Source organism: Phymastichus coffea, unplaced genomic scaffold, assembly GCF_024137745.1.
Source record: "Phymastichus coffea isolate CEN01 unplaced genomic scaffold, Cenicafe_Pcof_1.1 PCOF00081, whole genome shotgun sequence".
NCBI lineage: Eukaryota > Metazoa > Arthropoda > Insecta > Hymenoptera > Eulophidae > Phymastichus > Phymastichus coffea.
This window is the reverse complement of record NW_026706892.1, coordinates 1086374-1114325: the sequence shown is the minus strand read 5'-3', so window position 1 is coordinate 1114325 and position 27952 is coordinate 1086374. Positions and strand designations below refer to the sequence as shown.

The window sequence follows — 27952 nt, the reverse complement described above, 5'->3', positions numbered from 1 at the left end:
AGAGAGAGAGAGAGAGAGAGAGAGAGAGAGATTATGCTCGTCGTCGCGCATGCGTCTCTCTTCTGCTTGTGCCATTAACCCCTCGCCTCTTCTTTTTCACTCTCACCTGATCCTGCTCCTCTGTTGTGGCGCACGAGCGCTGCTGCAGCGCAACGTTTTGCTTGTAATTGACACCCTCCGGCAAATCGTAAACTCGCCGGCAATTATTAGTGCTCTTCCCACCGAGAGAGACACTGAGATAGAACCCGAGCTCTCAAGATTTAATTGCCCTTCCTGAAATTTCCGAAAGTTAGTACACGCCTGACCTTTCGCACGTCCGATCGAACATCAGCCTGATCTACTTGACAATTTTCCAAGCCAACAAAAACCGCGTGCTGAATATTTCAAGTGCATATACTATTACGCGAGGCCAGTTTCTCCGACTGGTGTGCATGCATGCACACACGTAGGCTGTGTCCCCCCCCCCTTCCCCGCCACTACTTACACATGTCCGTCGCGATATTTCCCCTGGCTCTCTTTTTTTGCCCTGCTGCCGAGTGCACGAACCTCACGCCAAGAGTGGGGCAGCAGCCGCGCCGCCAGTCAGCCAGCCAGCCAGCCAGCCTCTCGCGTTTGGTTTGTTTTGCTTTTCTTCCAGCCCGCGCGCGCGTGCCCGAGACGCCCGAAAGGCCAGTGCACCCGGAGAGTCACTTGTGTTTTGAATTTTGCCGCCTTGTGCTTTTTCTCGAGTCGACCTTTCTTGAGCTTCAACTTTGGAATTCGGTTGTTCCGATCAGAAAGATTTTTTTTTAATTATGATGGGTGGATGTTATGTCTCGAATGATAGTGTTCGAGTCAAAACGTCATTTGGCAGTTTTTTTTAATCATAACTCCACATTGTGTCACCCTCGAGATAAATCGTTCACTTTTACTTGCACTGCAGTTCAATCGATTGTTACATCCTGTCATTGTAGAGAGTAGCGTCCTCTTTCGGACGTAACGAAAATCAGTTGAACTGATAAATGCAAGGCTCTTGTGGTACATGTACGATCGATCAATGAAACAAAGTTTGCCTATGGGAAGGAATGTTAAATAAAAACAATTGACCCTTTTATTCGACTACAATTTTTTTTAACAAAAAAGCGTGGATGGATGGTGTCGATCGAGTAACCTCAAATTCATAAGAAATCTGATACAATAGTGTTAGGAATGTTTCTTACCGAAAATAGAAAACTGCTTAATGCGAACATCATTGTGCGAAAACATGCCAATATTGATATAGTTTTTCCTACTTGTTACATATAAAAATGGATTTTATGAAATTATTTACATGGAACTTCGTCTAGTATAATGTAATGCTAATATTATATTATTCGAGATATTGTCTATATTGATTAACAAGCTACTGTTTGGAATAATTATAATTTTAAGTTCTAGTGTTTTAACTAGATGGTAACAAATCTGATTTCACTGTATACTTGTTGAAATTACTACATTTACATATTTACATTGCACTTTCACGATAAATTAAATATTATTCTTCGTCGGATAAATCACGAGATAACTACTATTAAGATACCTAAATTCTGCAATGTACTCAAATTTGTTTTTCAAAACTTCAGTACAAACATTAATTTACTACATAATTTGACTTGATAAAACGAAAACTCAACAACAAATAATCTATCGATACAACTAAAAAAACTTAATTCTCGATTGCACTGTGACATTTCTTTGAATAAATCTTAAACAACAGATATGTCAAAACTGACATTCAAAATTTAAAAATGTTACTGTCTATTTCATACTTCAAATCACACAATGTGTACATTACGTCGAAGGTCGTTGAAAAAGTTTTATTCAAAGTCAATAATTCCATTTTTCACGTGAAAAATTCAAATTCGAAAAATTGAACGCCTTAATCAGTCATAAGTAAACTTTCCAAGTTCCTTCTTGATCGCGCTAATGAGCGGCACAGCAGGATCTTCAGGCCTTAATTGCGAATCAGCGAGAACTCGCACCACTTCGACTTCCGGAAGATTTGGTCTGTGAAAAGGTCCTGCACTAAGTGGTCGCGAACCCCAAGCACCTCGTGGTTGTGGACCAACGATCTGACCGGTTTCTGGGATCGGGGCAGCATCTGGTAGGGAGGTACGCTGTCGATAATGCTGACTATCCACATTTGGCGATGTTACGTGTCTGCAATGATAAAATGTAATTATTCAACGAAGAAAATGTTATTTGAATGGCATTAGTAATCGTAATTGCATGTGAAACCGTTGATTAAGCGCAACAGATGCAATAATAAACGCTCCATCTCTGTTCCTCGTTCGGCACGCAGTGATATCAACAAACGAATAACAGTATCGAAACATCCATGACTCACTCGACATGTGCTGATTTTCCTCGATGCTCGGTGGCAGTTGTTGTTGAGTAAGTCCTCGGAGCTGGGTGATGAATCGTACCCTGGCCTGGTGGCATCTCCGGTGGCGCGCGCTTCTCGAACGAAAATCCCCGCTGACTCGTCGCCGTTGCTGCGGCTGCCGCCGCGGACTTTGGATCTCGACTACCGAAGAGACTGAAGGAATCTTCGAGGAGCTCGTTGAGCCGACGACGCGCCCTTCCCACCGGGCCGTGAGGCACGCGTCCAGATCCCACTTGCTCGGCTGCACCACCTTTTTACCACGAGGGATGTCTTTTTTTTTAATCGGGGGCTTTGCTAGTTCTTACTCTCGCGGAGGCGCGCAAAGAGTCAAGCAAAGTCGGACGTCTCTTCGAAATCTTCTGACCTTGCTTGCTCTTTGCGTGGTACATCGTCAAGCCGCAGGGGTAGAATCAATAGTAGAGAACATTTTCGAACGATACCTTCGACGGCGCGCTTCCTCTTCAAATCCCAAACGATCGGGCCCAAAACTCCCGGATCCTTGGTTTCACTAGCAGCTCTCGTCAAATGCCCGTCACCATTTCTCACGGTAAACTCAAGATTTTTCATGTTCATCTCGGGCGAGTCGAGCTCCAAAGCCATATGTTTTATCTGTAAGCGAATCGTCGCTGGAATCCGCTGAGACAACAAAGCTTGACGTGCGATACGTACGACGACAGGCTCGAGAACTTTGGAGAGCGGCTCGACTGAGCGCATATTTGGGAACTGCTTGCAGGAGGGCATGGAGAGATAGGAATGCGGCGACCCTGAGGCTTCATCATCCTCGTCGTTGGCAGCCCGGGTATTCGAAACGCGGCCTTCCGTCGTTGTCCTAGTCAACATGCCAGCCGAGTCCACCGAGTCACCCGATTGTGGACGATTGTCGTTTGTCTGTTCGACTGAACGCGGCTGTTGCTGTTGATGCTGTTGCTGTCCTCGTTTGCTTGTCGCTCTTTTTTACACGACAGACATTTGATCGATTAGCTTGCAAGTTTTATTTCTGGGAGTCATAAGAAAATGCACGGCGGTAGTTGATTACGCGAACAACTGAACTGTCTTCGATAACCTGTACGATTATCCGAACCAATAATTTGTCTGCGAATCTAGGAATTCTCTGGCAGAAAACATTCGGGCAAATTTTAACAATAATATCGAGACGTGGAAGAGAAAATTGAGAAGCTAGTAAGCCTGCCTCGCAAACATATTTAAAAACTAAAGAAACGCCCAGATTTGCGTACCCAGTCAGGTCGCGATCACATATTCATCAATCATCAACCTACCCTTTTTTCGCGGCCTCGGCGTACTCCCAAGTTTTCACTTGCGGGCCACCTCTGTGCTCGTTATCCAGCTCGTTCTCACTGGAAAGTTCGCCCCGAGGGTAGTCCACGTCCATGGTGTCCTGCGAGCCCGGCGTGCGACCCGTCACTTCCGTCTGCAACGCAATGTCTTTTTCAGAAAAGCTACCAGCCACCTCCTCGCGTAATCGATAGTATCGCTTCGTCGTCTTGGCAAGTTGCACGCCCCCGCGTCTGCAATTTGCCGTTCGAGTGTTTTTACAAGACGCGGGGTAGATTCCGTGACTACTGGAGATTGTTCCGTTTATATAAGGGATATCTCTTCGCTTTCGTTTCTTTCGGCTGAATGCGCTGCCACGTCTTTGAGTGATATGCAGATTGAAATCGATCGGAATGTCTTGTAGTGCCGTCGCGATTGCTTTCTACTGTGACGCAGCTTACTCGATACCAAATATCGTTTGCAAATATAAATCGGCATTAAAATTGCACATTGCCGTAATATGGTAGGTTTCTATTGTCCGATCGCTATTTAACAAATCGTTAATTAATAACATCATATAAAGGAGTGGGTGTACGCTGATGTACTTCAAGTACCATCTTTTGGACGTTGGCACGACTATACATTCGCGCACGAAATTGCGTGACTCGAGGAAAAGAAATTAATTGAGAGGCAGTTTTCAAAGTGATCAGGTTTAATTTGAAATTACTTCGGCATACGTATAATCTTATTAAACGTGCGCGACCCGCTGAAAAAAAAAGCCCGATTGAACTATTAAGCCGGGCAAGTCTCGCGTGTCGCTCGTACTTGTAAATAATCGAGGCGAAATATACGAAGGAGTCGGACGAAAGGTGCACAAAGAAGACTCTCGCGGTCACGTGCACCGTCGAAGCCTTGCTACGTCGTCTGCCTGGCCGTGCATGCGAGCAAGCCCTTCGGCCCGTTTGCGCAGCCGGCACTCGAGCCTGTAATCGCCGTGACGCGCTAAGATGCACGCGTTGCCTCGCACGTGAGATTCCGAGAGTTGTCGTTGAGCAATGTGTTAGCCAATTGCCACTTGGCAAATGTATTCGTTCGGTTGCTCTCGGTTTTGGATGGACTTGAGAGAAAAATGAAAGAAAGAGAAAACCGTCGAGTCGAGTAGCAGTGGCTTGTGCAAGTTTTGCCGCAGCGAGGGTCGGCACAGAGTGCAACCGAATCGCGAAGTAACATCGGCTATATCGCAATAATTGGCGAAGTTGAGCGATCTTTGCCATCAGCCCGCGTGTTCCCGGCCAATTACGCGCTGCTTAAAGCAAACTTTCCAGACGGATCCTCCGCGTCGTTGAGAAATACCGAATCCAGCGCGACGCGAAGGAAGGGAAAAAGGTGTACGGACGCACCCTGGCCTCGGTCTCCGAGGTGTAGGCAGTGTTGTCGAAGCCGGGCGTGGTCGGCGCGTACTCCTCGTCCTTGACGAGCGTCCTGCGGCTAGGCAGAGGCGCCGAGACGGCGCTCTGCGCTCGCTTGCGCTTGGTCGCGACGAACAGGCCGAGCACGATGACGCCGACGAGCAGGATGCCGAGGCTCGCGGCGCCGACCAGCAGCCAAGCGTCACGCTTACGTGAGAGCGCTAGGGGACGAGACTCTTTTAGATAAGCTGCAACGAATCCAAATTCACACGTGCTTTGGGCCATTTTTTTTTCTCTCGTCGTTTACGGTGACATGGCGGCCGCTACTTGCTCTTTGCGGTGCTGGGAGTGGACGGTTCTAGCTGTGCTCTACTGTACGAGAACGGCAAACGAAACAAGTCACACTCGCTCGGCAATACTCACGCTCGCTCTGAATGATGACGGGCGCGCCGAGCTCGAGGGCCACCTCTTGGGCGCTCAGCAGCGACATGTCTTTGGCGGCCGTTTCAGCTGGCACGGGCTTGCCCCCGAGGTGCACGGTGTAGATCAACCTCATCGCCCCGGCCTCCGTTTTCGACGTGTTCTGCATGCGCACCTGCACCAGGCCAACGTCCACTGGCGACTTGAGCTGGGCCTTGTCCTCGCTCGTCGTTTCGTTCAGTTCCACCGGCTTCGACGCCAGCTCCCCGAAATTCTCGCTCTCGAGGACTGGCAGTGTCCTCTTGCTCTTGGCTATGCGTAATGTGCGCATGTGGAGTAACGAGATCGCCGAGGGCGGGCGTTGTATTATCGCTGGACCGGTCGTGCTGTCGTTGCCGAGCGCTGTCTCGCTCGTCGTAGTCTCCTCTTCCAGCTGAAGGATGAGTCTCGTGCAAGTCCATTGTCGCGGATGCCGCGATCTATTTGACGACTTACCGCAGTTCGATTGTCGATTATAGCTTCACGCTTGGGACTCTTTCTCGTGCGAAGCTCGGGTCCCAGCAGTCCCAAGTGCTTCTGCTGCTGCCTCGTGAATGCTGCTTTGTACAGTCGCGCCAGCCGCAGCTCGACTTTAGGCGGCACGTCTTCTCCGGCTTTCAGTACCGTGAGTAGCCAGTACCTTCGGAGACCGGTCGTTTACCCAAATAAGCGTAAGCATATGCTACGACGTCGTATTTCTCGCGCGCTTACCTCGGTCCGGGATCTTCTCCATCGATGAGCACGCCGATGTTCTGGTCGACGTCCAAGAGCGTCGGCGTGGGGTCTATACAAGAGGCGCAGTCGACAGTTGGTCTTGGACGATCGTCGCTTGGCTCGGGTCTCCGCGATGTGTCTTCGGGTACATATAGAGTTGCCGTGTGATGGACCGTGCGAGTTTCGTAAATCGTCAGCATTTGGTCTGGATCGAGCCATGGTGGCGCGTCTTCCGCACCTGTCCAGAAGAAATCTTGAAGGTGTACCCGACGGCCTGGTAGATGCTCGATCACTATAATCTCGTCCTCTGTAAAAGATACAATAAAAAAAAAAAAACACAATGGTAGTCAATGGCACGTGTTCTTTGTACAAAATGCTCTCGATGTCACTTTTCTATTTTACAAATCGACAAATCTTGGAATTTCATTCGCAGCAGCTATTTTTCGCGTTAACTTTAGTGAAAAATTATATTTCGAGATCGATCTATTGATACTGTCGACAAACGGAAAATTCTTGCGTGAAACATTTGTCAAGATTTAAATATGTGCCGATTGCCTCGTACCTTTTTACGATGTAATTGAATTTCATAAACATTTCTAAAAAGAAACTACAGACGTACACCCAGTCACGCAAACGAGTTGACCTCCGACAAAATGAAAAGTGCTCAAAAGCTCGTAACTCGAAGTCTAACTGAACTACTTTCACTCGACTACTAAAACTGGAAAATATAAAGCTTGAAAAGTTCCTCATAAGACGCATTCCAATTTCCTTTCCGCGCGTGCCACAGTTGTACCCACAACACCTTGCCTTTTTCCAGGGAAACTTGAATATTTCTCGTGCCGGGGGGTGGAGGGGAAGGGGTGCTTTTCGTCTGTACTCTATAGCATAGACCCTGAGACAGTTAATTGAAAAGGAGTTCAATGTAACGTGCGGACTTAACTGTGTCTGAAAGGTTATTACGCTAAAGATTTAGCATGCAATTATTGTTGATGCGCGGTCACTAGATGCGCGGCTAGCTGTATAGTCGTGAAATTTATATATAACCCTTCGATTCCATTCGAGAATAGTCAAGGTAAAGGTTCATCGACGCATCGCACGCGTGCGCGTCGAAAGCTTCGCAGTGTGGCGCAAATGTTCCTTGCGATTTGAGAGAATCGCGTCGCGATCTTCCCTATCGAGCTCTCGACAAAGCATTTTGCCAGTCATCCGACAGTTCGGCGTGAAAAATGTCTTGGCGAACCGGGTCGACCGAACACATACCATCTCGATTAATACCGCTGAAAGCTTACACGAAGGAGCATGCATCGTCGTCGTTGCCGGGAGATGGGTGCATCGAACGCGCGCAGCGCGCAAACCATGTATAACGTCGGCCGCATCGTCGGCAGGACAATATCACGCGATCACGTGACTTTGGATCATGAAATTTTCATCGATGACTGCTATTAAACGCGATAAATCAAAATCGATGAAGTTGTATGTGACATCCTTGAACTAGTTTGTCTCCCTTTCAAAGATATTCCCTTCGGGAAAAGTCACGGGATGAAAAACGCTGCGATAAAAATACAATATGAAATTTGGTTCTTTCTTCTCTGTACGATTGCGACTGTTTTGTTTGCGTCGTGCTCTAACGTGACTGGGAAGCATGATATTTGTATCGGTGACCGAACCCACGAGCGTGGTTCAATATTCTTACTATATGCACTGCGCATGAGATACGAACGGAGAGAAAGCATAGTCCGACTGTAAAAAAAAGCCACCGTCTTCAATATTAAAAAATGCAACCATCTTCGTAAAAAAAAGCAACACCCATTCGGCTTCTTGCTCGAGATATATAAGCTGTCACGAGAAAAAATTTTCTATATAATGCGAAACGAAGAGGTGCAATAAGACGAGAAGATGTACAAGAAAGAAGTGGCACCGCCAGCTATATACCCGAGACATTCCAACATGCAACATCGCGCGACGTATAATGTTCTTTCCTTTCTCATATAGCATTTCCTTCTTTCCTTTTATTTCACTTTATTTTATTATTTTTTCGTGAAATATACTGGAAACGAGCAAAGAGAAAGAGAGAGAGAGAGAGAGAGAGAGAGAGCTATGCGTGCTTGGCTCATGACTCATCGATGTATCACTGAACTTTTGACTATGCTGTCTGGAAATTGCGCGAGATTTTAGGCTCTTCCTCCTGGGTTGATCCTCGTTTCGATCGCAATATTATCGCGAACAAGTATAAATGTCTACGCGACAACGCGAAGCCTCCGACTGGTTAAGATCAACGATCGCAACGAAACGCTCAAGTCCATAGTCCCAGCAAGAAAACAATCTCTTCGCCAGGGCATCATACAATTAGCATGTATAGGCAGATGCGAAGGTCGCCCGAGTATAAATTCAACGAATTAGATCGCACGTCGGCGCGCACGAGTTCGAAGCTCCGGCGCGCGCCACATTTGTCGTGTATATTTTTTTTCTTTCTTTTTTTCGAGCGACGCGCAAGGGACGACCCGATTCCACGGTCTGCTTGCTCTGCCTCTTCCGCTCGCCGGAAGTGTCGCGGAAGCGCACGAGCTTGATTTTTGCTCTCCACTCGGCTCTAAACCGATCTGCTGCCATCTCTCGTTTGTGGCGCACGCGCGTGTGTCGGTCGGACGCTTCGTCGAAACCTCGGTTTTTCCTATCAATACTCATGAATCGTCGGTCACTTGCGCTGGAAATGTTAATTACTCGAGTATTATTGCACGATGTTGTCCTCTGTGTGAAATTATAAATACGGTGGATACAATAGCGCTTCACACATGACAAATTCCGAAAAAAAAAAAAAAAAATTCGTAAATGAAAACACGACCAAGGAGAAAACAATAAAGAAGATACAATTAAAAGCGTGCACGGGCATGCATACGAATAAAATGCGGACCACCTTGAGAAGTACCACAGGTATTTTTAGCACGCAATGCAAAGTGTTAGATCGATAGAAAAGGTGAGTTCCTATGGTAAATGTCTCGAGTTAGTTCTGATGGTGTGCGCCAACCCCTCTGTCTTCTCCCCCTGTGCGCTGCAAGTCCCTTACTCATCCAGTGCGCCAGATACAACCTGTCGAATACTGCTTACTTGCGGAATTCGCGCGCTTCGCGGCCACTCGAATTGTTATGTATTTAACGACGTAATTGCCGGGTAAGAAGAGGCACGTATACCGCGTCGGTATTTTGCAGGCTGAAACTCGCGGTTTTTTAAATTGGTCATTGACGAATAGTTTCTAATGATGGCAAGGTAGTCCAAACGGCTAATTATTTGCAGCAACTTCAAAGTGTGTCGCATCCTTCGACCGGGTCGTGCGTTAAACCAGCCATTCAAGATGAAGCGCAGCAACCCGCCGGCCGATTAATCGACGAGTAGATTAGTCGGGTCGACGACGGTTATGCATGCGCGATGAGAATGCCCGATCGATAGAGCATAGAGCGGCTCGCAGCGGCGATATCATCACGTGGCCAGCTTGCTCGTCTATCGTCTTCTTCGTCTGATTAGTTTTCGATTTTGCCCCCCTTGGCCGGTCAAAGTTCGCGACAACGTCGCGCGCGAGTCGTCTGCCGCGGTGAACTTGAGGCCAGTCAATTCTAGTATGACTTGATGCTTATTTCAATATTTTGACTATCAATTGTTTGCTAACGAGAATGGCAGCGAGTAAAATATCGCGCTGGGCTCGCCAAGAATGGTCGAAATTGCAAAGTAGTAAAATGCACCTCGGTCAGGCGAGGCCGTGCAGGCAACTACGATCGTGGTCTGTCAATCGGTACGAAGTCTACTGTACGATAAACCGCGCGAGCCTAATAGAGAGAAAAAGCAACACCCCTCGCTGTCCATCGCACGCGCGCACACACACACACACACACACACACACGTGACTCACACCGGCGAGACGACGCTAGAAGGTGAACGCGCGCGCGATCGAAGATGAAAATAAGCCAGGGCAACGCTGCTCGCTTTTATACGTGCTAGGCTTTGAGGAGTTCGGCAACAATGATGTTTATCGACGGGATAGTTGCCCGTATGCGCGCGTACGGGAGGCGGCCGAGTTCAGTGCACTTTTGCCAAGAGGAAAAGGAAAAGCGCCGCGCGCGTTATCTTCCGATCGCGCGAGTGTATCCTGGGCGGTGATCGATTACACGTTTCGCTGATGAGCTTTCGTGGCTTTTCGGACGTCGTTCATCCGCAGCTCGCTCGATACCACCGACGCGATCACGAATATCGTTGTTTTTGCTTTCGTTAAGTCCCCGAGCGCTCGCGTTCGCAAGCTCGCGTGGGCAAGCGTTACGTACCTTGTCCGGGTGGCAAAGCAGAGTGCACAAGAGCGATCAGCGAAGCGGTAGCAAGTAGCAGCAGGTTAACGGTCGTGAAGCACGAGGAGGCGACGACGCGACGGGCACCCGTGGTGGCCCGAGGCATCGCGCTCTTCGCTCTACGCCGAGCTAGCTACGAGCTCCCCTTCGCCCGATAGACGCGCCAGCCTCGCTACTTTTTTTCGCCTCCTCCCACCTTCGCCTCCTCCCACCTTCGCCTCCTCTACCTGAAGCGCACACGCGAGCACGCATGCGCGCAGGTGTGTCGTGTTGCTTAGTGTTGCTTAGTGTCTAAGGGATGCGGAACGATTTCATTTCGATTGAATGAGTTGTAGTTCAGCGTGGGCTTCGGATCGACGTTTTCCCTGCTGTCTTTCAATTTCTAACAAATAAGAAAAATTGATCTAACGATGGCTTTGTTGAATCGCTATATCTGACAAATCGATCGCTCTTAATCTTTTTTCCAGACTCGACATCTGTCGCCAGCTCTTTTTCCGCTGATGGAATACTAGCAAATCCATCAATATTATAAAAGAAAATGTAACATCCGTGTAGATTGCGAACAATCACGCACAAGATTGCCGCAACAGATATCGATCAAATGCCTTCAAATTCATTATGTACTTTTAGCAATCCAAAGGGGTGAATATTCAAGTAGGCATGCGTGCATCTTATACTGATGCGGGAGTAGGAAGAGTAGGCTCAAATATTGAACAAAGTAAGAAATAAAATTCTTGACAAGCCGAGCTATTTTTATATGATTCATAGTATATTCTTTTACGGAATCATTACTTACAAAGCAAGTAGTGTATCTGAAAAAAAATTATTTTTTTTCTCGTTATGAAATCATTATTACTATTGTGATACTCTTCTTCGTTACAGGGCAATTTCTTGTTTACACGCTACACGATAATAATAATAATAATAATAATAATAATAATAATAATAATAATAATAATAATAATAATAATAATATTAATAATAGTAATCATAAAAATGATCATAAACATAATAATAAAAATTATAATATTAAAATTATTAGAATAATTATAATAAAATAATTGTAATAATAATACATAATGTAACATTAATAATACATCGGTATATTGTGGGACACGTGTCTCTTTCGCCCTATACAACTTCGTCGAACAAATATTTAATATTATAATAATATAAACAAGACATAAAACGCAACAGGATTTTCGTGTAAGGCACATGCATCACCGAAATTTCTGCAATTACAAGGATTGTTGATTGCGTTCAACGTCGCAGTGTACTTTTTTCTCTCCTATGTTTGAAAACGCTACGACATTTTTAATTGTCAATAGTAGCGTTATTATTTGTTTGTTTCTTTAAATTCATATACAGGATATGCTGATAACTCACGTAGACGGGACTTTGTTTTTGTATATCATAACTGTGGCTCGTCTAGGGTAAGATTTTTAAAGATTATTATATACGTATGTACAAAATGAAGAGAAGTGAATTGTATATGTACAAGCTTATTAATTTTTTAAACGTTAAATTCTCGAGTTTTCTATGTATGTTTGTCCCTTTCCACTGCATTTCTATAAAGCATGAAAAAAATTTATTGCCTCTCTGTTCGAAGGCAATAGTCGTAACACCGCTGTGTCCGTCCGAATTTCTGTGTTTATTGTATACATTTACATTATAATCTAGAAGTTGGTCTCTTCGATAGAACTCAATTATTATACATTTTTTCTCTCTCACTATCTCACGCATGTCGAACGAATGGCATGTCGATTAAGGCACATTCTTTCGGTGAGATCGAACGCTGTGCGTTGTCGATACTTTTTTTATTCTTCTCTGACAATTGCATTTTTCATTTAATTTCATAACAAATTTAACAATCACGAAAAATACACTTAACTCGCAAAATAATTTGTTTACATATTTATAAACGATTTTTTGATACTTTGGGACTCGACTCAACGTCAACGTTGATGCTTTCACACAATAAGAGACATTATTTTTTTACAAAGGCACTCGTAAGCTATCGCAATAATTTCTTTGAGGCTGACTGTTTCATTATTATCACGTGAGAATAAAAAAGAGTCAGCTTCAAAAAATGTTACTTTTGTTGCGATACAATTGAGAAATTCACAATGAAATACATCAATTGTATCTCAAGCAGACCAGCTGCTCAATGGGTTGCTTTACCCTAAATTATAATTACCATTTCTCAATTTTTTTCAACAACAACGATTTATCAAAATTGAAACATTACATGACAGCGTTGAACTCTGAAAATTGTATTGGTTCTGATATTTCAGTCGTGCATGGCACCTGTATCTTATGTAACAAAATTATGAAGAAACAATGAATGTTGAATACTTATCGTTGATTACGATTAAGTGCCAAGCTTAAACATGAGTCTCACTGCTTGACGAGTCTGTTTATTTTAAAGTACTATTCGTGGAATTTGATCGCGATGCTGAATTTAAAAAGCGATTAGCGAGGATATCTTCCCACGTGCTAGGGCATTTTCTTCTAACTACATTTTTTTATTAGAAAGAAATTTCACATTCGCAAAACGGTAATTTTATAGCCTAAAGTTTACCAGATTTTACAAATCTTTCAAACAATAAATAGTATTTGCGAAAATTTATGCGTAAATTAAAAAAAAAATAATAATGACGTTGTCTTTTTAATCATATTTAGAATATCATCACATCGTATTAAAGCTTTTTTGTAATCTTACAAACTAATTCTGTACTTGTTGCATAATTGACTGAAAATTTCATTTTTTTATCCGAATGTTTTGTGTAAAATTTGATATTGTAAATTTGTATTATACAAATTAAGATAACTTATTAATTTCACATTCGCGTACGACACCCTGATACTTTCTTAATGGCATATTTATTACAGCCTTTTCATCATTGCTTTTATATATATATACTTTCTATGATCGTGTTATCAACGATTGCATTCAAAATACTACAAAATAAATTTATGAAACGATTACGCAATTTGCTGAAAATATGAAGGAACTTCACTTCAAATTCCATCTCTGTTAAACTTCTACGCCAAGATTACGATCGACGACGTACTCGTACCTTTTAGGTTCACCACCCTCGTCTTCCTCTGATTTACAACCAACAATCTGAGCTTCCGACTCATTTTCTATCAAGATCTTACTATTCCGGTCACCACTCGAGGACGAAGTGGAAGCGGTTTCCGTGGAAGTACTCGTCGATGAGACGCTTGATTTTCTACTGGCGTGGTTATGCGTTGAGTTGGCTTTACTCGAAGTTATTCTACTTGGTTCGGAGACGTGTCTGCGATGCTCGTGATTTGGTACTGATGTTTTCTCAGTCATGAGCTCATCGGGCGGAAGAACTGGCACGTTCAAGTTGACTCGAGTGAAAAATGCCATTTTTTCTCTGTAAATCAAGAATTACTCGGTATAGTATTTTACATAATAAAATCTAGACACCATTAAAGCTATGACACTCACTTGAATGATATGATGTCAGGCTTGCCCTTTCCAGCCTTAGTTTTTCGTAGCTTGTATATTTCTTTACTGGTCTTTCTAAGCATCTTTTCAACTTTCTTATCCTCCGCAGTCTTGCCATTCTTTCCGCTTTCGGCTTGCTGCATGAGTACTTGAAACTTGTCGTCCTCTAGCAACCAATTGGCCATATCTACATCGCCATTCTCGCGCGCTTGCTCGAGCCTTTGTTTGAGTGCTCGCAGCCTGTTAAGCTCATCATGGAGGTTGGTAAGTCGGGCGTGCTGAGCTTGCAAATCAAGTTCGAGGTCGAGCGAGGTCCGTGCGGTGATGCTGAAGTGAGACGATTTGGATTTAGAAGAGGTAGACGGTGACTTGCAACTCAATGCGGATGAGGGTCGTCGCCAACGAAGAGAACGACGCTCAACCGAGTTGCGTTGGAAAGGACCGCCTCGCCTGTACAATGGCATACTGCTGTCACTGTCGCTACGATTCAACTAGAAAGGAAATGCAATTCCATGAGATTTCAATTTTTTCATTAAAAATCTGCACAATCGAAAGTAAAGTACTTACCCGACAGATGTAATGGTTCCTGCTGACAGCCGCACTAGGTGAGAAAGTTTGACTTCTCTTGATGACAATGGAGTTCTTGTCGTCGTGAACAGCACCAGGCACCACCCCCGCGGCAGATAGTTTCCTTTGCTTGCCCTGCTCTGGAATGAAGACGCATTCCGTGTTGGTTTCTTTGTCTGAGGTTTGATTAACTGCTACTGTTGCCGCCGCTGCGGCAGCTTCTTCTTTTGCCAATTCTTCATCTTCCTATGAATAATTAATAACGTTTAATACTCGAATAAATGAAAAATCATTTCGATCTTTTTATAAAAAATATTCAGCAAACCTCATGTTCGAGTACATCTTCGAGGACACTTTCCTCCATCATGAACTCAACAATAATACCCTCCTCGTCGCTATCTTTACTCTCACCACTGCCACTATCACTATCGCCATCCTCTTCCTCTTCCTCCTCGGGGCTTTTCAGACAGTTGGCTAACTCCTCGAGCCTCAACGAAACGGCCGTCTGAAGTTCTTCACATCCCTGATTACGAGTGAGCGTGGACGTTTGCGAACTGATGATGGTACTCTCGTCACTACTCTCTTCTTTCGCGTTCTGTCCACTACTACTGCTGTTTTGCCCGCGGTACATCGAGATCTCGGATTCTTGCTTGTCGTGCCTGCTCGACAATTGCTGCTGCGAGGACAAGAGTGAAGAGCGGGAGACGCTTGCATCAGACGAACTCGACGGCTGCATGAAACGGAACGACAGGATATTGTACCACTTGACGCTCGGGTTTTCAGGATTAAAGTCTGCCAATGAGACTTGGGCTGAACCCTGTTGATAAAAGCCAATATTTTTTGTATTATAGATGAATGTGACGCTTATTAATTTCTCGAATTAAAAGTTTCCAAATAAATTTTTAATTTACCAAGCACTCCTCAGACTCTCCGCTGGTACACCAAACATTGACCTGCAGTGTCTTGGTGTAGAGCTTGTTGAGCGGCACGGCAATTGGGAATGTTTCACCGAAGGTAGGTTTGCGCAAATCCGTTACCGGTTTCGAGCAACACATGTTATTCGTTGCTGGTTGCATTGGCAATAAAGCGGCTTTTATATATCTGCAAACACACAAGCCAAACATAAACACTTTAGAAACGAGAGACTTGACACTATATCGTTACGTACACGCGTGATTAATATTCATTGAAATTTGCCTCCGTGGAAATAAGATAATAAGCAAGAGAAATAGATCGATGAAAGGTTATTTGCGGTTACGATGGTTATTATACGCACGGATGGATCAACTTAGTCTAACGCGAGTCTCGTGGTAAATCGATACGCGCTCTAGATTAGTTAAGCTCGTTATACTTACACTTGCATGCTGTCGGGAATAAAAAGGGCCGCCAGGTTTCTTGCTCGCTCAATGCCTACGTTGAGCGTACCGTCGTTCACCGAGTACCTGTTAACATAAAACACAAAATCAATACCTTACGTTGCCACGCTAGACAGATTATTATCACAACAGATTTATTTCAACGTACCTTAGCTTAATTTGGACTTGCGCAGTTTCGAGATTAGAATCGCCAGTGACTTGAGCATCAGCGTTGAGTATGCCGGATAATCTTCGCCTGTTCGAGGCTTCAAAGACGCCAGAATCCCCGGCAACACTCTCGTCGGACACGGCGGCTGAAACGGAGCGTGTGTTCGTGCCCGATGAGCTTGCTCGTGAACGAATGCCCATTGGCGGTGGGGTTTCACTGATCGGTGATAGAGGTGGTTCTATAGTCAAGCGCAATTGCGTTTTTATTCGTGTAAATAACGATTGAAAAAAGACAATCGACACGTTTAAAGAAGGCTCGACTTACCGGTCATACCTGGCCTTCCAAGACCGCTACCTTGCGACATATTACACGACTGTAGATCCATAGGTGGCTGTTGATTATGCTTCGATACCTGCTGATGGTGATGTAGATGATGGTGATGATGACTATACTCAACGGTAGTACAGTGTTGCTCTTGTATCGTCTGCTGACTCAATCTCAATTCTGCTAGCTTATCTTCCAACTGCGTCCTGTCGAGATGTGACGCAGTGGTAGGCCGTATCTGTTGCTGTCTCCTCTGCAGCTCGATCTGTTCGTAAGCTGGTGGCGGTCCTACCGGAGCGTTCTCGTAAAGTGGTGAGACAGGTGGCGAGACGCTCGACAAGCTGGACCTTGGCGAGAGACTCGGTTGCGATCTGCCTGGCGACGGTATACCGAGATTGTTCGGCACAACGACGCTCTGTTCGGAACCCTTCAGTAATCGTTCAACACGACGATGCAAATCGACCATGTCGACCGGTCTTTCTTGTATCGTCGTGCCCATACACTGTGGTCCACCGTAAATGTCCGTGAAGCTCAGGCCCGAGCTCAGCGAACCCTTGCTGCTCGTTGTGCTCAGGCTGCCGAGGCTCGAGCTACTCGAGACCGAGAGTGTGCTCGCCGAGAGGCTCTTCAGTTGACCTTCCAACATTGCCATTGATCTAGAAAAACGTGGATCGTTAATCGTCAATTCTTGGTGGAAAAAGTGGATTCGTGAAAATTGGTCAAAGACAAACCTGAGTGCATCCTTGAGTTGCTGCAATAAAAGTTGCTTCTCCTCGTGAAGCCTCACCCTGTCGGTGATGGTTTTGTTCGACAGCTCGAAAGCGTTATTAAGATCCTGTTCTAGCCTCTTGATCTCCGACTGTATCTTCTTCATGTCCTGCTGCGTTCTCGTGTGCGGAGTGATGCTCCTCAGTTCTCTCAGCAGCTGCTCCTTCTCCTGGAACAGCAGCAGCTTGTCCTTGTCGCTTTCCGTCTGTCCAGGAATGACTTTCTCCTCGAGATCGGCCAGCTGCTGCTGAATCTGCTGAATCCTCTTCCTCGCCTCGTCGTACTGCAACCTCATCCTCGCCATCTCCGCCAGTCGCGTGCCAATGGGAACCAATTCGCCCGACAAATCCGTTTGCGAGGCCGTGCTCAGTTTCTCCTGGGGCAAGCTCAAGGTGCTCGCGTCCGGACTTCCCTCGCAGAGCTGTAGCCTCGTCAACTCGTCTTTCAACTGGGCGAGCGACTGCATCAGCTCGGCTTTCTCCTTCTCGCCGGAGCTCAAGCTCTTCTGGATGTTGCGCAGCTCCGTCATTATCGCCTGGGCCTCCGTGATGTTGTAGCAGCCCGCGTGATGAGAGCTCAGCTTTTGCTCCACGCTACACGAGGGGGGCAGAGAAAGCACGCATTTGTCAGCATTGCGTCGGCGCTCCTGCGTAGCCAATTGCACGCGACTAGCTGCGGCAGCTCTCGGCTTTCGGTAATCGCTCGAGAGATCGCTGCGCGATTCGCAGCGATCTCGAGCGTCGCACCGACCGAGCTGGTGCAGTATCGATATCGATTATGAGGGGGAAGGCAGGCTCGCTGCGCAACGTACCTGGCGAGAGTTTCGACGCCACGTTGCGTGCAGTTCATCTCGGCGCGTATCTGCTCGAGCTCGCGCTTCAGCCTGGACACACGTTTCCTCGCCAACGCCACGTCGCATTTGAGCAGGTCCGGGTCGTATTTCGTGCTGAGCGAGCTTGAACTCGAGCACACTGCAACAAGAACAGACACCATCGTCGTTGTTGTCGTCGTCGTCGTCGTCGTCGTCGTCGTTGCCGCCGCCGCGCTGCTTGTTCTGCTCTTTACGGCGTAGACTCTTGCCTTTATTTCATGCGCAGCCCTTCAATGTTCCCCGCGATTCGCGCTAGTTTCCGGGGAAACGAAACAGCAAATGGCCGGGACGCGACGCGATCCGGGAGGCATCGCACAAGCGGCATGCCGCAGCGAACAACGTAGGGCGTTCGCGAGCACATGGACAAGAAGAGCGGCAGCGACGGACGTAGGTGGCACGGGGGAGCAGAGCAAAGGGGGAAAAAAAGAAAAAGGCGCACAGATGTGTCGTTACTGTATGCTACTTACAGCTGGTGCGGGAAGCACCGAGAGTACTAAGAGCATTGTTCAGGTGATTGTACTCGTCTTGGGCCAAGCATAATCGCTGTTGCTTCACGTCGTAGATCTCCTTTTTCGCCTGCAACACGCAAACGTCACCGGTGCCATTAGCTTTATGCCTGATCTCGGGCATTCTTCCGAAGCGACAATTAACGCACTATCGCGGCTGTTTGACAAGATTCACAAGAGTTCTTCTCTCTCCTTACGAGAACGTTCGAGACCGAGATTTTTTTCCACTGTCAATTACGAGAGCCAACTGCGCTCAATGAATGAACTCTCCAAATTCAATTACTCAAATGCCACAATAATGACGAAATTACTTTTACCCGGCTACTTTACTACTTTTTCATAAGCGTTCTTTGAACCGGGCGCCACATAGCGATCATTCAACAAACCACCCAATAAACTTATAAAATTCAATGATGTAATGCGTTAATAGCTGCAATAAAATTTCTCGAATATTCACACACTTTTTTCCCTGCTGACAAGTCTGCTCATTCGCAATTGCATCAGACTCATGAATAAAGTAAAAGGGCACATTTCGATATTTTCCTTTGAGAAAATCCCGTTGTAAAAGTCACTTACGTCGCTGACATAAACAACGAGTTATCTTTGGAAAAAAATGCTTCGTAAATTGAATCTACATGGCTTTTAAAACGAAAATTCCATCGGACGTATTGGAATAAAGAAACATATGTAAATCTCGAGAGGACGACGGAGTTTATCTCGACGAATGGTAATTTTCGATGTTTATAGAAGTTTTATTCTTCCTGGACTATCGAGCAACGAATAATTTATAGTGCTGAATATTTACTCTCGGAAGCATGTGCAAACACACGTACGAGGCAGCGAAATACTTTCTAATTTATTTGGAAGCCTCCCTAGTGTATTTATGCGCCGAACCAGCCCGCAACGCTCCAATCACTATAATGTGAAATTCTCGCGCGCGCGAGCGAGCGCGTGGGAAACATTCCAGCGCCGTCGCGACTTTTTCAAAAGATACATGCATTGCAATAAGCCTGATCTCGTGGGGCAACAAATTCCTTTTTGTTGACTTTTTTTTCTCCTACCTCTTCGCCGCGACTTTCATACGCTTTTATTTATCGCCCGAGTATTTTCCGATTGCAATGGAATTTCAGCGAGTGTTCCGTTTTAAACATATCGCTCGTTTCTCTCCTTTTCTTTTGAAAGCTCGCTGAAGCGCGCCGCTCGGATTTAACAACATTTATTTAGCTGCCTCTCTGCTTTTCTCTTTTTCTTCGGCACTCGTGCGAAACAAAGGAAAATGCTTCGACTGCAGCGTCTTCCATCGGACCGATGCACTTTCAATTTTAATTCGACCGAACGAACGAGCCCAGCGTGGCTTCGCGATGAGCTGACTTTTCCGACGCGAAGCGAGAGCGGCCGAAAAAAACCGGCAAAAAGAAACGAGGTGAGCAGCGCGGCACTACGGAGTTCCGCGAAGCAGCGCGTAACAATTATCGCCGCTGGGTAATGCCTTGGCCGCTTGCTTGATCTATTTTCGGGCGGCTCGCAAGGGCTGCGCGCCGCGCGCGACAAGAGCAAAGGCGAAGGCGCGTGGTTCGAATATCTAGGCGGCGGAAAGCGGCCAGTTCACTGAACCAAAACAATTGTACGGCCGACACGCCGACCAAAATTCTATTTCAGCGCGCGGATTCCGGTTCGCGACGGCTCGACGAGCCGCGCGATACGCGATTGGTTCCAGCCGAACGCGACGCTCCTGCCGTTGCTCGCTCGGTTTCGTTTCGTCTCTTCCGGCGAGAAGGTGCAACGACTTTTTTTCGCCTTTTTTGCACCCGTTCGCCAATCGACCGCGGCGATCCATCGGCCACGATGCCGCCGTTCGCTGAATCGCGTTCGCGGGCAACGGCGATTGACGGGGCACTACGCACGCCGTCCGCAAGGACGATCGAACGGAAATTCGCCGGAGAAAGCGCTGCGCGCGCCAAACGTGAGAATGCAGCATCAGCAGCAGCATCAGCAGCAGTAGCGCGCTCGAGACCAGCCGAAAAGACCGGATGGACGAGCGAGCGGCATCGGTCGGCGATCCGCGCGGTTTCGCCGGCCCCGGCACAGAAACACCAAAAACCAGCAGCCTCGGCTCCCCGCCGCGTGCCCCGTTGGCTCGCCAGTCGGACCTCGGAGCGCGCGGCGAGCGGAAGCATCGCGCGGTCGGTCGCACTTCTCTTGGACGACTCGCCGAACAGCACACGTGATGTTTGGCCCGCGTCGTCGCAGCCTCGCTTACGTATTCGCAGTAGTAGTAGGAAGCAGTCCCGGCGTCGTGGTCGTCGCCGCGTCGGTAGCACTGCTCCCAGTAGAAGCGCTGGATCTGCTCGTCGTTCTCGTAGTCGTTCTGGTAGCACATGCGCATCTGATAGCGCACGTTCTCGTAGATCTGTTCCTGCTTGGGCTCCTTGTCCTGCTGCTGCGGCTGGTAATACTGTTTCTGCAGCTGGCGCAGCTGCAGCTGGTGCTGCTGCTGCAGCAGTAGTTGGCGGTAATCATGGCGTGCCTGGTACTGGTTGATGATCCTCTGCTGCTGCTGCTGCTGCTGCTGTTGCTGCTGTTGCTGTTGCTGTTGCTGTTGGGGGTAGTAGACGCTGGAATGCTGGAGGTGCTGCTGATGTTGCTTGGCGGAGTTGTTGTAGCTGTCGATGTAGCTACGGTACTGATGTGCCGGCACGAGCACGCACAGAGTATACTGTCGGTCCATGACTTCACAGACGCAACCGCGCGCTCCGCAACGCTCGCTCGCTCACCTCATCTTCACGAGAAGAAGGCCTCCACGAGACTGGTCGGTTACGGGCCCGAAATTCCAATCCCCACCTCTTCTCTCTCTCTCTCTCTCTCTCTTGCCCGAGAGCTTCAATTTTTAAGGGATCCCTTTTTTCTCTTTCTCTCTCTCTCCTCTCTTTCTCCCCGCGCGCGCGCGCGAGCGTCCCTCCACGCTCCTCCTCCTTCTATTCTACCTCTCTCTACCTTCTCCTTCCATTGCTGCTTTGCTGCTGCTGCTGCTTCTCTTTCTTTCTTCTGCTGCTTCCCGGCCGAGTAAAAAGGCGGGCCCCATCTCTCTCTCTCTCTCTCTCTCTTTCTCACTCTATACGTGGGCTCCGCTGCGGTTGCAACTCAGGAGCGTAGGAGATGGTTGCCCGTGTTTGCACATTCTCGGGATGCTGCTTTTCTCGCGAAGCTCTCGGGGCAAAACCAGGCCGGCGCTAGCTAGACCAAGCGCTGGCAAGCCGAGGTATTTTCCGAGCTTTCTCGCGAGAAGCCAAGAGAGCACGCCAAGAGAGAAGGGAGGATGGGGCGCCCGAGGATACGCGGTTGCACTTTGCGCGCGCCTCGACGGTCGCGTGGTGGGGATGTTGGGCCTGCCGAGGTCAGGGTACGACCCTGCAACGAACGCGCTCTCCTAGAGGCCCGACCTTGAGCCGCACATTATGCCCCGTCCTTGTTGGAATTTCTGGAGTGTGCGTGGACCCATCAGCGATCATCCAGCAAGCGAATGGAGCCACGCTGAGCAGAGAGAGAGAGAGAGAGAAATTCTTTGGCGCGAGCTATACATTTTCTTTGTCTCTATTTGCCTTTTCCATCTCCCTGCTGTTGCATCCTGCCCCCTCTACAGCACGTATGTGTGTGTGTGTGTGTGTGTGTGTGTGTGTGTGTGTGTGTGTGTGTGTGTGTGTGTGTGTGTGTGTGTGATTTCACTCGCGCGCGCCTTTCTTCGCGAGAGAGTTGTGCCCGTAACCCTCGCGATTCTTCTCTACGCGCGCTTTCGTCCGCACGACAATGCGGTGCTCGTCTAGTTGGCCGCGCAACGGCAGATGACAATCGGCCGAAGGGAAAAATCGAGGCTTCATCGGAGCGGATCTCGCTGGCCGCGCAAAAGCTCCATTCTTCGATCGTTTATCCCATGGAATTCCGAAGCGAGCCCTAATAACATTCTTACGAGGCTCTCGCTGGCGGCGCTCGGCCGCTCCGCGCCGGCGCAATCATCTTTTTAATAAGCATAGCGCAACGCGAGCGAGCGAGCGCGCGCGCGCGCGCGCATTCCTCCCCTCGCGTTCTCACGGCGCGTTTTTCGCGCTGGCGATAAGCATCGCGCGAGCGGCGCGCGCTTCCAGAGAAAACACGGCCGACCTTGCGTCCCGGGCTACTGGTATTCGCGCGGCCGGCCAGATCGAGATAACCCGCTAACAGGATAATCTATCGGCGATGCGGCCCGAAAAATACGGCCGGCCGAAAATCGACGAGCCGGTTAACGAGGCGAGAGAGCGGTCGGGACAGCGCGCGCCCGGGATCGCCGGCGTGCCGCCGATGCTTATCGCCGCGAGGCAACCGCAGCCCGGAGGCCAGCCTCGGCCGGCCCGCTATCGGCGCCCGAGATCTGCCTTTTCGTGGAAGATTAGGCAACTCGGCCTCGGGAGCGTCGCCGCGCACCCCGCGAGCGCTGCCCGACGCCGAGCGCTCGGGCAAATCCGCGCGCGCGGCTATCACCGCGGCCCGAGAGGAGGGCTGCTGGAATGCAGCCGAGTGAGGAATTCCGGCCCCTCCCGCATATTTATCCGAGCAGGCTCTCTCCCCCTTCTTCGGCGTGCGTGCCCGGGGCCACATTTATAGCGCTCGCGCGCGCGCGCGCGCGCGAGAGAGAGAGCGGGAGGGCGTGCGCGCCGAGGAGGGGTAAGGCCCCGCCACAAAGCTACGGCAACTCCGCGGAATGCCGGCGTTTGTTGTAATTAGGGGAATTTTCGTTCATTTTTGCGCGCCGAGGCAGCGAGATTGCCTCTCGCGAGCGCGCCTTGCAGGCCAGAGGGGGGATTAGAAGACGAAAATGCCGGGACTTGTTGCTTCGCCGCGGATTGCTCTCGCAACTGCGGCGTTGATTACGAAAAGTGGAAACAGATATTCTTGCGTGGTTCTCCGTCGGGTGAAAAACAACGCAAGGTTGAGAGAAAGAGAGCGAGAGAGAGAGAGAGAAACGCCAGGTGCCGACCGAAAGTCGAGGATTCTTTTTGCTCGCGTTTCCCATGAGCCCTTTTTACAAAAGAATGAGAGGTGGAGAAAGAGAGAGAAAGAGAGAGAAAGAGAGAGAGAGAGAGAGAGAGAGAGAGAGGAGAGAGATCCCCGAGACAAATAATTAGTTTCCAATTTCCAAAGGGGATAGATTTCGCCTCCTTGCATTTTACAGGTTCTTTTCTCTCTCTCTCTCTCTAACTCTCTCCCCCTACCTAGCAGCCATAAATTGCCTCCTCTTTCTCTCTGTGCTCCCCATTACATTTCCTCTCTGGGCGTCCGTTAACGAACTTCCGGAACTACTCTTTTCCACTAGAATGTCGTCGTTTTGACGCAACAGGTGCTTCCTCGCGCCTTTTTTCGCGCCTGAATCACGTAACCCTAAAGAAACTTCGCAGCTAATGCCCCGAAGAAACTTTCGGGGAAGCACGAAGAGTAAAAAATAAAGAGGAAAGGACAAACGGCCGTGGATGGAATGGGAAGACGCTCCCGAGGAAAAAAGGAGAGGGGAGAAATCGAGATCGGGAGTACGCGGCATCGCCGGATAAAAACAATTAGGTTTCGGAGCGTCGCCGCGGCCGCAGCGAATTCCGCGCTTCCTTGTCGCGCGCACCGGCCCGAAAAGCGCTCGCCGCGCGGACATTCCTGCGACGACCGAGCGCGCGCGCCCGCGCCGACGACGCGCGCCTCCCTGCTCTCGTTATCGTTCGACGGGACGCGAGCGAGCTTTCCATGCCGGCCCCGAGGAATCCGCGCGATCACCGAGCAATGCGCTCGGGCAATTATGAGAAGACCAAGACCAAGCCGGCGAGAGCGAGCTCGCTAAGCAAGAATGCCAGCTTGTCGCTGCGCGCCACGCGGATAAAAATCTCATTTATTACGCCGGGAATGCGACTCGGTTGATGCGCGGCCTCGTCGCTCGATTAATCCAACGAGATGCGTAAAGGCGACGAGCGCTCGGCTTTCGTGCTCCCCCGGCGCCCCTCCGCGTCGCCCCGGCGACTTTTCGCGACCAAATTTTTGCCAGCGCGCGCGCAATCGTTGACAGCTAGGCGCGCGCGCGCGCGTGGAAAGGAAAGGCCGCGCGAGAGTTGTAAGAGAGGAGCAGCGGTGACGAGATCCGGTTTTTGACCTGCACCGGCATCTGTCTCGCCGCTTCCTTTGCTCGCTCGCTCGCGCGCCAGGATACATACTCGAGCGCTGCCTGCCCCCAGAGACCAACTTGCCCATCTCTCTCCACGCGCGCGTATACAGCGATGGGATTTTCCTTCGCCGAAGAACCCCAATGGTTATGCGGCTGTAGGCATTCCCTTCCGATGCATTTTTTTCGCTCCTTCGCTCGTCTGTTCCAAGTGTTTCTTCGAATCAAATTTCGAACGTTGACGACGAAAGTCAGTTGTAAAATTGCTTCGTAAAAATGAATTCGAATCGGATCAAAAGCTAAAACGAGCCATCGAGGAAGATTTGCAGCAAAGCGAAAAGCGAGAGATCGCGAAGCAACAAACCCATTGGAGGAGCGTATCCCTTATATCCCGGTGTATAGAAGCAAGCTGCTCTCTCCAACCTCCTTTTCTTCCCTTTTTAAATGGACCTGTCGGGCGAGATGTGTGGTGTGCTACCGTGCTGCGCGCGACTCTCTCTCTCTCTCGAATCCCCCATTGGCCAACGCGCTATACTAAGCTCTGCACGCCATATAACTCGGACGTGTGTAGCACGGCAGCCACTTCTCTCTCCTCTTCTCGCGCGCGAAAAATATATGTCCAGCGTAAAAGCGAAATCCTCCGAGCCTCCGCTCTCAGGTGGATATCGCGTGATGTCGCACCTGCAGCGGCCGAGGGATTTAAACGGGGATGCCGGCCGTCCCTCTCCTGCGCCTCGCTCCGGAGCGCGATGGGGCCCTGTAGCGCGTGCGCGCACGCGGCTCGCCGCGCCAGGGCGCTTCCTCGACGCTGGCGTTCTCGATCGCGCGCGGGGCCGCCGAAACGGACGCTCGATCGGAGAGGAGGAGGAGAAACGAAAGTAAAGCCCTCGGAAACTCGGACGGGCGAATCGAGGGCGGAGAAAAGCCAGCCAAGTGCGCCTCGGCCTCGATCGCCAATCGCCGATCGCCGGCGCTCGCGAGCGTGGGAGAGTTTTCCCAGCAGGTTGGCTGCGGCGGCGGCGGCGGATGGATGACACAATGACCGACGCCTCTCTCTCTCTCTCTCTCTCTCTCTCTCTCTCTCTCTCTCTCTCTCTTTCGCTGTTTGGGCCCCGATGAATCGCCGGAATCCGGTGACCTCTCGCCACGTGGTCGTGAAAACGAAGGCGCCTTTGCTGCAGGTGTGTTTTCCCCAAGGCTCTTGAGTGACGTGTGAAGAGTGCGGGTTTCTCTTTCCGTCTCGGCGCTCGGAAAGATAATTATGCTCGTTTGCGATAGGCAATTTTTGGAAACGATCGCGGCAACAGATCGACACGTCTGCGGCTGACCGTTTTAGGCGCTTGGAATCAGCGAGACGAATCAATGAATCTTGGCCTTGTTTACCGAACTCAGCGTAAACGTGTATCGTAAAACTGTACCTCGCGTGTGTAATTAGATGATTTTCAAACTGTGAATCGTCGAGCATCGTGAAATATGCTGATGTCCGGTAGAGAGCGCAGAGTTACGGCAATGATTGACGAGAGTCGAGGGTGATTCGTATATCGATTACGTTGTAATCTCGAGCTCGCGTCACACGTCAGACTCATGGATAATCAGGTGTCTCGGAGTCGCGGCTCAAAAAGCCCACAACGACGCCGAAAAAGAGGAGCGAAAGAACGCAAATTGCAGAGCATTCGAAAGGCTGCTATCAGAGGCGCACGCGTGTGCACGCGGAGTTGTCTGTCGCGCAGCCGGCCGGTCGCTGACGCTCGAGAAAGGAATTCCTCTGTGGAGCGCGCTCTCTCTCTCTCTCTCTCTCTGCGTCTCGGACAGCTGCCGCTGCGCCGCGTGAGTGCCGAGCGAACAAAGACGCCTGCTCGCGGCGCGAGTGCAGAAGTGGCCGCCGCCGCGAAGCCTCGCACGTGGCACGCGACAGCGCAACGCGCCGCCGGCGAACGAATCTCGGTGGAATGCGAGAGATATAATATCGACGACGCAGTCTGCATACAATACCACTCGCCGATGACTCGCTCGACGATCGAGCGCCGCGCGTCTGTATACGGGGATACACGTGTTGCGGTTGCGTGTGCGCGCGGCGCCACCGCCGCCGCTTCCGACGTCGCTCGTTAAATGCGCCGAGGCGCGAGGCTGCCGAGCGCGCCTCGTTTGCCTCGGCGCCAGGTGGCGCCACTCGCCGCGCCGCCGATATGCATTGTTTTCCTCCCGCCGGCAGAGCAACTCGCCCGTGGAAAAGCGCGATCCGCTCCCTCGGACGCGAACGCCGCCTGCGGGCAGTTTGCTTCCTCGCGACGCGCGGTCCTCTCGCAAGCTCGCGCGCCGGTCGTCCGTTGCGCGACGACGGAGTCGAGGCGTAACGGCTCGCGGACTTACTCCACTTTGGAGCGCTTCGCTCGAAAGCAGCGTGCTAGACCTACTTTCGGAAGCCGGCAGGCGAGAAAACCACGCAGCTTGGGCTCGCTTCGCCGATTACTCCGCGGCGCTTTTTATCCCCGCGCCTCGAATTGTCGAAAGATCGCGCAAGCGTCGAGGCGAGGCGCGAGGAGCTTTCAGAGACTCGCGACTGCGGATACCTATACATGAGAACCTGTTGCTCTCTCTCACTCTCATTCTCGGCCTTCGAGTATATACGCTTTTATGTATCTGGCGATTACTTTCATTGAAAATCAAATGTATCGGACGACCTCCTCTCTCTGAATTAAACATGAGACGCACGGCTGGAGGGGAAAATGCCTATTACGCGGCTTATTAAAATCCGATTTTCGAATGGCCAAACGATTCCCTTTTCTTATCTATTCGCACGTAAACAACACAGCTACCGATCGAAAAAATCCATCGTCGACTGAAAAAAGAAAATAGGATAATATCGATTTGAGAAGTATTACACACAGCGCCTTCGCGAATGTGCATGCGTCCTTGAAATATTTCCACGTCGAGTCCCAGCGCGCAAGCAACATTTCTCTCTCTCTCTCTCTCGCATTCAGGCTTTTAAAAAGAATCGCGGAAACGCGTCTGGCGCCAGTGCGCGATTATCATAAGCGCCGATGGCTGGAGGAATGCGATCGAAGGCTTGTACCGAGCTCTGGGAAGCGATCGTCAAAGCTGCCTCGTCTACGCCGACGACGCCGGTCTGCAATTTTTGTTCTTTTTCGTTCT

The 27952-nt window shown here is 49.3% G+C and overlaps 2 protein-coding genes across 2 annotated transcripts in view; both read right to left on the bottom strand.

Annotated features, from left to right (window-relative positions):
- Window positions 1-1129: 1129 nt before the first annotated feature.
- LOC131668611 (uncharacterized) lies at window positions 1130-10695 on the bottom strand. The gene is made up of 10 exons (XM_058942932.1): window positions 10569-10695; window positions 6256-6565; window positions 6001-6184; window positions 5509-5938; window positions 5077-5333; window positions 3682-3833; window positions 3074-3353; window positions 2845-3013; window positions 2366-2654; window positions 1130-2178 (listed from the first exon to the last, which is right to left on the bottom strand). Exons 1-10 carry the CDS (start codon window positions 10693-10695, stop codon window positions 1902-1904), a joined length of 2475 nt encoding a protein of 824 aa, XP_058798915.1. The 3' UTR covers window positions 1130-1901.
- Window positions 10696-11375: 680 nt separating this feature from the next.
- LOC131668620 (protein kibra) overlaps window positions 11376-27952 on the bottom strand; it is a 40174-nt gene continuing 23597 nt past the window's right edge. Inside the window, exons 5-15 of the mRNA XM_058942953.1 lie at window positions 18592-18700; window positions 18065-18224; window positions 17217-17846; window positions 16486-17141; window positions 16162-16399; window positions 15993-16079; window positions 15549-15738; window positions 14963-15454; window positions 14638-14883; window positions 14071-14561; window positions 11376-13996 (exon numbers count right to left, since the gene is read on the bottom strand). Of these exons, the coding sequence (XP_058798936.1) occupies window positions 13627-13996; window positions 14071-14561; window positions 14638-14883; window positions 14963-15454; window positions 15549-15738; window positions 15993-16079; window positions 16162-16399; window positions 16486-17141; window positions 17217-17846; window positions 18065-18224; window positions 18592-18700 (3669 nt within the window). The 3' untranslated portion in view covers window positions 11376-13626. The remainder of the gene's footprint in view (window positions 13997-14070; window positions 14562-14637; window positions 14884-14962; window positions 15455-15548; window positions 15739-15992; window positions 16080-16161; window positions 16400-16485; window positions 17142-17216; window positions 17847-18064; window positions 18225-18591; window positions 18701-27952) is intronic.